Source organism: Sarcophilus harrisii, chromosome 1, assembly GCF_902635505.1.
Source record: "Sarcophilus harrisii chromosome 1, mSarHar1.11, whole genome shotgun sequence".
Classification (NCBI taxonomy): Eukaryota; Metazoa; Chordata; class Mammalia; order Dasyuromorphia; family Dasyuridae; genus Sarcophilus; species Sarcophilus harrisii.
The window spans coordinates 529,273,996-529,284,877 of NC_045426.1; the positions used below are offsets into that span (position 1 = coordinate 529,273,996).

Genomic DNA, 10,882 nt, shown 5'->3' on the forward strand with positions numbered 1-10,882 from the left:
TTGTTTGCTGTTGGAAAAAGAGATAGACTTTAACTGTATTACTATCTGGGAGTACTTTTGCAAACTATGAAAGAAGGTATGCCCATGGTACATGGTGAAAGCACTTTGCTTCAGGATCTGATATTTGAAACAGGAGCTGTGATCTTCCTGTTTGTCCCTTATGTACCTTAAAAAATTTTAAGATTGTTCTGTATTAACCAACTTGTCCCACTGTTTTACAAAGTTCTAATAAGGAGCTTAAGCGCTTTGAGTTTTATTTGGAACCTAGAGGTAGATTATGATCATTAGAAAATTTGGGGGGGGGGGTAGCAATACTTGTGTTTTCATTGATAAAAAAGAATTTCTGGTGTAAAAACTCTTTCACTTGATGCAAATTGATAGCTCATCTAAAATTGATAGTTTTAATAATACATTTTCTTGGCTGTTACTGAGGGACTAAATGACTTATTTATGATCACACATCTGGGATGCGTTTGGAGTCAGGTCTTGAACCCAAGGTTTCTCTTCCAGTTATGCTAAGATCTAATCCTTCAACAAGCCTTGAGTCTTTTTCTTTTTAATTCCTGCTATAGTATATTTTAAGTATAAGAATAAGTTTTGGAAAGACCTATATAAACTGATGGTGAGTGAAACGAGTACAATCAGGAGAACATTGTACACAATAATGGCAGCATTGTGAGATAATCAAATTTGATAGATTTAGCTGTTTACAGTAATACAATCTCAGGCAATTCCAAAAACTTTATGATGGAAAATGCTTTCTACATCCAGAGAAAGAACTATGGAGGCTGAATGCAAATCAGAGCATATTATTTTCACTTTTTTTTTTTAATTATAGCTTTTTATTGACAAAACATATTCATGGGTAATTTTTCAACATTGACCCTTGCAAAAATTTCTGTTCCAACTTTTCCCCTCCTTCCCTCTCCCCTCTCCCCTAGTTGACAGGTAGTCCAGTACATGCTAAATATGTTAAATATATTAAATACAACATATGTATACATATTTATACAGTTATCTTGCTGCATAAGAAAAATAGGATTTAGAAAGAAGGTAAAAATAACTTGGGAAGAAAAACAAAAATGCAAACAAACAATAATAGAAAGAGTGTAAATGCTATGTTGTGATCCACACTCATTTCCCAGTGTTCTTTCACTAAGTAAAGCTAGTTCTGTTCATTACTGATCAATTGGAACTAATTCGGATCCTCTCATTGTTGAAGAGAGCCACATCCATCAGAATTGATCCTCATATAGTATTGTTGAAGTGTTTAATGATCTCCTGGTACTGCTCATTTATTTCACTTAGCATCAGTTCATATAAGTCTCTCCAAACCTCTCTGTATTCATCCTGTTGGTCATTTCTTACGGAACGATAATTTTCCATAACATTCATATGCCACAATTTACTCAGCTCTTCTCCAATTGATGGGCATCCATTCAATTGCCAGTTTCTGGCCACTACAAAGAGGGCTGCCGCAAACATTCGTGTACATACAAGCCCCTTTCCCTTCTTTAATATCTCTTTGGGATATAAGCCCAGTAGTAACACTGCTGGATCAAAGGGATAATTTTTTGAGCATAGTTCCAAATTACTCTCCAGAATAGTTGGATCCATTCACAACTCCACCAACAATGCATCAGGATCCCAGTTTTCCCACATCCTCTCTAATATTTGTCATTATCTTTTCCTGTCATCTTAGCCAATCTGAGAAGTGTGTAGTGGTATCTCAGTTGTCTTAATTTGCATTTCTCGGATCAATTATTTTCACCTTTTTGTGTTTTTTTTTTTCTTTCTCATGGTTTTCCCCTTTTATTCTGATTTTTCTTTCATGACATGACTTATGTGGAAGTACATTTTAATATGATTGTACATGAATAATCTATGTCATATTGCTTGCTGTTTTGGAGAAGGGGGAGGGGGAATAAAATTAAGGTTAAAAAATTAAAAATAAAAAATATTTGACATTGCAAAAGCGGTTGAGGTCATTCAGAACAGTGTGACAATATCCATTCTTCACTGTATCAAGAGGAAACATAATCTCTTCCACATATTTGGAATGTCTTTTTCTGACCATTGCCTTGCATTTGTTCATTAAAGCCAAGCTTTTGAACACTACATTGTCAGTGACATTCTCACATAGTATAATGTAAAAGCCCTGGCTTTAAAAGTAGGAGCCCTCATTCCAGTCTCTTTACTTTTCTCAGCCTCTATTTCTTCATATTAAAGGGGATGATTACTTACTGCACAGAGATATTACAGAGAAAGTCTTGGTAAATCTGATGACCATTCAAATATCAGTTACTTCTATTCTTGTAGTCATAATCATCATTATCATCAGTCACCCTAGTTAACAACAATCTTCCTGTTCCTCAGCTTTGAATAAGAGTCTGAACCTTAAGCGTTTACTGCCTATCATTTTTGTTTTGTTAATGGGGGGAGGGACAGAGAGCTAGGTGATGCAGTGGATTGAGTGCTGGACTCACAGAGTTCAGACCTGGCTTCTTCTAATTGTGTGACTGGGTAAGTCACTTAACCCTGTTTGCCTCAGTTTCCTCATCTGCCAAAAGAATTGAAGAAAGAAAACCCCAAATGGGTTCTAGAAGAGTTGGACACAATTGAAAAACTAACTGAACAATAGAAATGTGTATATGTGTTATAATTCTGTGGAAATAGAGTAGACAGAGCCAGTGCATTCCATAAACATTGTATCCGTTTTAGCACTTTGAACTCTTATGGTGCTTAATACATACTTAACAAATGTCAAAAATTAAGGGGTAGCTAGGTGGTGGAGTAGATAGAGCATCAGCCCTGAAGTCAGGAGGACCTAAGTTCAAATGTAGCCTCAGTCACTTAACACTCCCTAGCTGTGTGACCCTGGGCAAGTCACTTAACACAAACTGCCCCCAGCAAAAAATAAATGAATAAAATTAATTAATTAATTAATTAGTACCCTATAGTATTATTCAGCTTCATGATATCATTGCATTGATTCATTTGGAATGAAATCCTGCCATAGTACCTTGTACATGATTTGAATGAAAGAATAGGAATATACATTTCAATTCCAGAAATCTAGAGACTCCAAATATCTAATTCTACATTTGTTTCTTTTTGACAAGATCATCTTTTAATCAGTTAAAAGAATGAAATTATCTAAATATCTATCAGAAGATTTTGCACTATATATCTCTACTATGCAGAATTTCTCAAATGTATATTCATACTCTTCTCTCTCCCTCCTAATCTAGTAGATAATCAATCAAACAGCTAAAGATATATTTTCAGTTCTATTTGTTTCATTTGTAGCATAATCTTAGTTTAAAATTTTTCACAGACTTTATCTCCCCAGATTTAAAGATATAAAAAAGGGAACAGTTAAAGGAAATTAATTTAGAGTTATTAGACATGGTCTCTGTGACAAAAATCAAATTTTTTTCATTAGATATATTTGTTATTTATTCATGCTATAATGGAGTAAGAAAGGGGTAAACAGAGAAGCTTGCAAATATTTAATGAAAAAGAGCTTGGTGAATTGTATTTACAGGTAACCTTAAGATTACAGAGTGTATTTCTATAGATCGCAAAGTAATAAAATTTAAGAATTCATCTTTATGTTTAAATTTTATTTTTTGCTGGTAGAAATTAGATCATTAAGTTTTAGAATTACATTATTTTCCATAGTTTTTTTTTTTTTTTTTGAGGCGTTTTTTATTTTATTATTTTTTTGGTTTTCTTCTCTTATAGGTACTTTGCAGGAATCATCTAGTCATCAAGAACAAGAAGGGGAAGATCTCCATCGTGTACTCCATTTGGAAGAGGTTGGTCAAGAAACATCAAATGAATGGCAGAGCCTAACCAACGTTTTTCGATGATAATTTAAATAATGCTTTCAAGAACAAAATTTCTGAAGTTAAATTTTGAAAAAAGAAAAAGCATTTGGATTTTTTGTTTGGAGTTTCAAGTGTTGAAAATGTTAACAAAATATGTGGTTTTTTAGTTATCAAACATAATTTAAAAGAATCATTGTCTTTCATAAGCTTATAGAAGAAAATAGAAAAAGGTAAACTGTTTTGTGCTCATTGATCAACAAATCAACGAACTCAGGTAATGCAACAGGCAGTTTCATCTTCTAATCCACAGCCAATATATCTTGTTTAAAAAAAAAAAAAACTTTCACTGGATCTTATCATTAGAGTGTGATTTCATTGTACTAGCAGATTGACAATAAGTGGAAAGTATGAGGAATTGATACTTAACACTTTCTGTTATAAGAAACCTTGCTTAATAATAAAAATAAGATAAGAGCATGAAGTACAGGAAAAAAATGTGCAATGCACAGTGAAGTTTTTTCCCCCCACTTAACTTTCTTTCTGTATATTTTGGCTAGTGGTAATAAATGACTTTTCTGTTATGGTAAATTAATTAAACTGATATCCTGAGAGATGGCTGGACCAATTCTCTCTCAAATAAAAGTAACTAATCATTAGTTAGCATACAGTATCTGGGGCATGAAAATAGAAAGTAGGGTGCAAAGGGTAAAGTACAAGTCGAAACCAAGTTGTCCAAACAAAATTATTAGTATTGGTACATATACTGCATAAATATATATTCAGCTCCTTGAGTTGGATTATTGCAGAAAGCACAAGCCATATTTTGAAGGCAGGAGATACCTACTCTATTTAACTAGACTCTTAGCACTGAAGCTCCTGTAGCTCAGGATACCCCAAAAGATAATATGTTTCTGCTGTGAGTTATAAGAATCCAGAAATGCACCAGTATTTTTCTTTTGTGTGTAAACAAATGTATTTTTTTATTTCATTGAAACTGCCTAAGCAAACTGCTTAATTTTTTTCTGAAAGGTGCCACATAAATATGTCCATAACCAAATTCAAACCTTATACTGGAGTCTAGTGCAAGTCATCCTTTCAACATTCCAAAGATGGAAAATTCTTTGCTTCATTTTAGTTTGTTCTTTTGAGATTATTTATATGTTCTATATATAAATATGTATGTATATATACAGATATATGGGCCTCTATGTGGCTGAACAGTATATTTTGTAAATATAGTACTAGTCCCAATTATAAAGAGTTCATCAAAGTTTTCAACTTTTTACATGAGCACTTCTAGATCAGTATTGTATTCATTTTATTAATAAATGAATATTCATTTTATTATAATGTAATATAAAGCTGGGTTTTATTTTATTTCCCCCAAAATAATTGCTTTTATGTGCCCACATTACTACCTTAGTTTCAGAAATACATTTGTTTGATTGTAAATATTATGTGGGCTGTGTGTATACTAAGAGACAAGATCATTTCAAGTCATTGAAGGAAGAGACATTTCACTGTTATTTTGATAGGGCATCTTTTGATTTTTTTGTTAACTTTTGACATGTATATAAGTAATATAGTTGGTGATATGAAAATACCTTTTGTTATGTGGAAATATTTAAGTCAGAAAATGTTAAATAATATTACTTTTTTCCAAACTGCTTTGTGTATTGTATATTTTTTGGGGAAAAGTTTGGTTTTTTAAAAAACCTGAAATAATCTTGTGGTAGTGGATTTATATAAATCCGGAGGATTCCAATGAATGTCAGTGTTAAACCTGACTCCAGTTTGTTTTGGATAATTGTAATTGCCCTTGAGTAGTACAAGTTCTATTTTTATGCACTTTCCTTTGAAACAATGTATGGTACTACTTTAAGGAATATTAATGAACATTGATGGCTTTATGAGCATTTCCAATATTGAAGTTGTTTATTTTTACATTGAACTTATGAAAGATGAGTTTTTAACAGGATTTTGCTTGATTCCTTTCTATTTATTATGTCTATTAAGTCAGTTATATTGGTTAGTTTTATCCTGGGCAAATGCAGAAGGCCTTAATTGACGTACTTAAAACATAATGATACTTTGGAAAAGAGGGTTTTGAAAGAGAAGAAATTCATCTACCATCTATTCTGTGACTTTTTCCTGTTTAAATGAGCAAGAAAACTTAATTTATACATGTTCACATATGAATGTAATTTTTCAGGGTTTTTTTTTGTCCTAATCTTAAAAGCTGCTCCTATACAATAAAACTCCCTGGAATATGAGGACTATAAAACAATTTAGATTTTAATCTAATCTTTAAAAATTTTTATAATATAATATTTTTTTAAAAAATCTTCTTTAGAAGAACTTTTTTCCCTTGGACATAAGCAGGATTTTCAGAGATTGAGTGTATTAAGAAACTTTTCTTATATCATTAATGTATGTGATTTAATTAGATGTAGATCACAAATAAAGTTACTCAGAAATATGACCGTTTTCCTCTTTAAATATGAGTCAAGATTTAAGATGGAGTTAGATCTTCCAATTTCTTAAGTGAGAAAACATATCAAATTCATATTGTCTTTGAATATGACTATTTTTCCCTAAACACGTCATCTCTCTCTCTGGAAGATGAGCTGCAAATAAATAAGCGCTTGGACAATACATATTTGCTCAAATACTTTGATTTTTCTTTTTACTCATTCAATGACCATACTAAGCAATGCGCTCATTAGCAAATTTGAGCACATTGGAAAATTAAATTAACACTTTCAGCTTATAACAATACTCTGCTTAAGGTGCTTCTGCAGTAAAATAATTACATAGCGCACAGTTAACATAAAATAATTCCATTTCAAAGGTACTGAACTTAAAGCTGCGGTATGGCTTCTTTGGAAAAGGATTTCACTTAGTACTCAACCTGATTAGTAATATATCGAAAGGATAATAGCATCCATTGTTTATTAGTGGTTAGAAGCAAGAAATTAAGAAAAGCTTTTTAAAATGAAAAGTTAAGCTCTCCCTCATAAATAATCCTTTTTAAATTCAATTAAATTTCAGTTACCCCCAAGTTTACAATTTGATCTTAATCCAAAGTACATTCATTTAAATATAAATAATCTTTTAGGAAAAAAATATTTTTAGTAGTTAATGCAGTTTTCTTTGGAATAATTTATATGTTATAGATACAGGTTAGAAAGGAAGAAATTGGGCTTTTGTTCTTCACATGGATTATCCTTTTTCATAACAACATTTGTGATTCTGAAATACACATTTTTTTAATGCCAGATGATTTTCCTACAAATTTATGCCAGTGATATCTTTTTACAAACAAGATTGCATAATTGTACATAGAACTGCCCTTGTGAAAATTCATTTGAAGAACATGTTGCTTTTGCTTAAGCAGAAGCTTAGCTCTAGAATAGTTATGTGCCAAAATGGTCAGTCAAAGATGTGATTGTTACAAATAGTTTCCTAGAAACTGTAATGTAGGAATTGAAAATGTCAAGGTAAAATCCTCTAAGTGGTAATTTGATCCAAGTTCTTGTTCTTTTTTCCACTTAATTTATATTTATATCATTTAGATTTCATGGACATTTTAACAGCCAAACTTTACAAAAATCGGGTTTTTGGTTTGTTTTTGCCCTAATATGATATCCCTGCTAAGGTCCCTGTGGAACCTTTTTGTTTACCTTTCAATAATTTTAGTAGCACAATAAAAATATTGCACTTTTCAAGCTCATCTATATCTGCTATTTTCTTTAAAAGGTGGGGACAGCAGAATTTTTGTGCCAGATTGCTGACCTTACACATCCATGACATAGATCCTTCCATTTATCTTGACAGAATTGATAAATCATGTGAAAAATTCAAATAATGTTGCCAAGATTTGAATTCATTCCCTTCCTCAAAGAAAGTACACAGAAATACTATTATAGCTTGTTATGGTTGGCTAATTAAATGTTTAAAGCAATTAAAATTCAAGTTAATGTAAATTATGGGAGAAACAAGTAGTTTTAACAAACATTGCTACTTAACCTTTTGTGTGTATCTATATTTATATATTTATATATATAATGTGTGTGTGTGTGTGTGTGTGTGTGTGTGTGTGTGTGTGTGTATAGTTTGATGACTTTTGTATTGATGAAATCTGGATTTGTGTTTTATTCTTTTACAAATTCTACCATGGCAGAGCAATCTGTCATTGGTGGTTAACAACTGTAGAAATTTTAGAAAGTTAATTTTTTAAATTATGGAAAAGTTACTTTTTTTACCTTCAAATTGGTTTCATGGTTTATTTATGCATCAGATGATATTTATTTAATCCAATTTTGTATTAGAAATGCATAAGCAGTCTGCCCAAAGCCAAATGTACTGGCTTTGAAAAATAAAAATAGTATTTTATATTATTAAAAAGCTCCTGCATATTTAATTATTTTGTTCTTTAAGGGAAAATCACTTTGTTGTTTTCCATCAGTTACTTTTTTATGCATTTTTAAAGAATATATTTAATCTAAATATATTGACTGCCTCTCTTTAATCATATTTTATAGTCTCAAAAAAACTGCGAAAACTTGTCTACACATAGACAATAGATGCTGCTCTAGACAGAATCCCCCAATACTTGAAGCTTATGGACGTTCTCATTTTGTTGTATCCTATATATTACTGAAATAATGTATGTTTCACATACACAAAATATTTGCTTCTAAACTTATTTTTGTAGTTAGATATATCTTCATTTCTAGGAAATTGAATTACAAGGGGTAGCTAAGTGGCACAGTAGTTGGAGCACCAGCCCTGAAGTCAGAAAGACTTGAGTTCAAATGTGGTCTCAGAAACTTAACACTTCCTAGCCGTGTGACTATGGGCAAGTCACTTAACCCCAATTGCCTCAGAAAAAAAAAAAATCAATTTATGAGAAACAGAAGAAAAACTGCATCAGACACCCTAATGCACATTTTTACAGATGGGGAAGGCGTGAGAGATATATTGTTCCATTCAACAGAGTAATGTCACTCTACTGTCCACAAACCTATCCATACTTTGGTAACAGGCATTTCTAGCTAAAAAAGAAACATAAAACAAAAACACAAGCTGCCCTCCACCATCTATGTTTTTGTCTGAAGATTGTCTAGATTGCAGAGCAGCCTCAGTGGGTTCAGCCACAGTAGAACAAATTTAGATTCTACTAAAAACGTAAGTCCGGTTAAGCATCTATGTGCAATCAATTCCAATATTCCTAGTAGTAAAGTTGCCTGAAATAGAGTTCTGGTAAGATACTTCTCTTAAGCCTTTGGAAACAACCCAGCTGCATTCTACATATGTTTGCTAAAATGAAGGATCAGTGTCATAGTTGATTATATCCCCAATTGCTATTGAATCTAATTTTGTCAGCAATGACTTTTGAACTTTTACGTTTTAGTACCTGTATATCATACTGTGGGGTTTGGAGTGGCACAAAAAGACAGTCTCTTGATAGTGATTTTTATTTTTATATTCATATGTTTAAGATAAGAAAATTTTAACACTTTCAAACCTTGAAAATGGAAATAAAAATATTTAGCACTAGTACCCCAGCATAAAGACTGTTGGGATTTCTTTGGAATACTGCTCTAGTTGTCACATGCTTTTTAAAGGATTTAAAAAAAAAAAAAAAAAAAGAATGAGAAAGTAACAATAGATTTGAAATCAGAGGGCCTGAATTCAAATTCTCATCACCTTTGATTATTTGTGTGACCTTAGACTAGCTTCTTTGGGCTTCTGTTCCCTCATCTGTAAAATTCCTTTGTGGCTGGACTAAATGACTAAGATTCTTTCATGTCTTTAATATATAATCTTAAATGCTTAAAGAATTTATTATATGTTCATTGTACAATTGAAATGTCAAAATAAGAATTTATCTTTCCTCAATTACACATTCTGGCAGAGTGGAAGAAATCAGTGTAATCATTTAGTTTTTAAATCCATTTCCTTATCTGTGATGGGAATGGATTGATTTAAATGGCTTTTCAAGGCTATCCCAGTGATATAACCTATGATTTCCATTCCTTCCTGACTGAATGCTTTGTTGTCTTTCAAACTTTTGTCTTTACCTTTGCTTTGTGTCCTTAAAACTATGATTTGTTAAAGTTTCATCTCTTTAGATGGGTAGACACTGGACAGGAAGATTTGAATTTAAATTGTTCATCAGACACTTACCTGTTTGCCTCTGGAAAGTAGTTAGCCTCTATTTTTCTCAGTTCCTTCAAAACAGGGATAGCAATAATAGCACTTATTTCCCAGGGTGGTTGTGAGGATCAAATGAAGTATTTGTAAAGGGCTTAGCATAAGTATTGCCATATAGTAGATATTTAATATTTGTGTCTTCCTACCAACAAGACTTAATTACTAGGAAAAACATTAGGTTTATGCATCATATTTTTGTAATCTGACCTTGAAAAAGTCATTGTCTTTGGAATCAAATTTCTTCATTTGTCAGTTGAGGTGTATTGAACTAAAGTGCTAAAAATCATTCTATTTCTAGAATCCATGGATTCTGTTTTGTTTTGTTTTGTTTTGTTTTGTTTTTCCTAATGTCAGTACTTAGTTAACATACGTAAGAGTCTAGAAGTGATCAAACATCTATTAAGTGTTTCGTATGGACCAAACATTTAGCTAAGGTCTGGGGATATAGATAGAGAAAGGCAAAAACAACTCTTTCCCTTAAGAAGCTCAAATTTTAATGGGAAGTATTTTATTTATTATTCAAATTTTGTCCTTGATATTTTTGGGAAAACCATATCATGAAATATAAAATTTCTGAAATAGATTTTCTTTCAAATATAATTTACTTAGAATTTTTCAGTAAACAACATCAATATCTTTCAATTCCTTGTCACTAAAGCATGTGACCTACATATCCTTGACACCTCACTATCTCAGTCACCATATTAGTATGTTGCTAAGTTCCATTGATTCCATTTCTCATGCTTCCTCCCCACTTCTTTCCTGACACTGCCAGAATCCTAGTTTAAATCCTTAACACCTCATTCTTTGACTATTACAATACTTTATTT

General features: G+C 31.7%; 1 protein-coding gene across 6 annotated transcripts in view; it reads left to right on the forward strand.

The window, feature by feature from the left end:
• Positions 1-6,312, forward strand: part of ZNF236 (zinc finger protein 236) — a 226,146-nt gene extending 219,834 nt beyond the window's left edge. For 4 of the 6 annotated variants that reach the window (XM_031946721.1, XM_031946717.1, XM_031946720.1 and 1 more), the window contains one exon: positions 3,748-6,312. In XM_031946721.1, coding sequence (XP_031802581.1) covers positions 3,748-3,875 — 128 coding nt within the window. In that variant the 3' untranslated portion in view covers positions 3,876-6,312. The remainder of the gene's footprint in view (positions 1-3,747) is intronic. The other 2 variants (XR_004230997.1, XM_031946718.1) reach the window with 1 other exon arrangement.
• Positions 6,313-10,882: the final 4,570 nt, after the last annotated feature.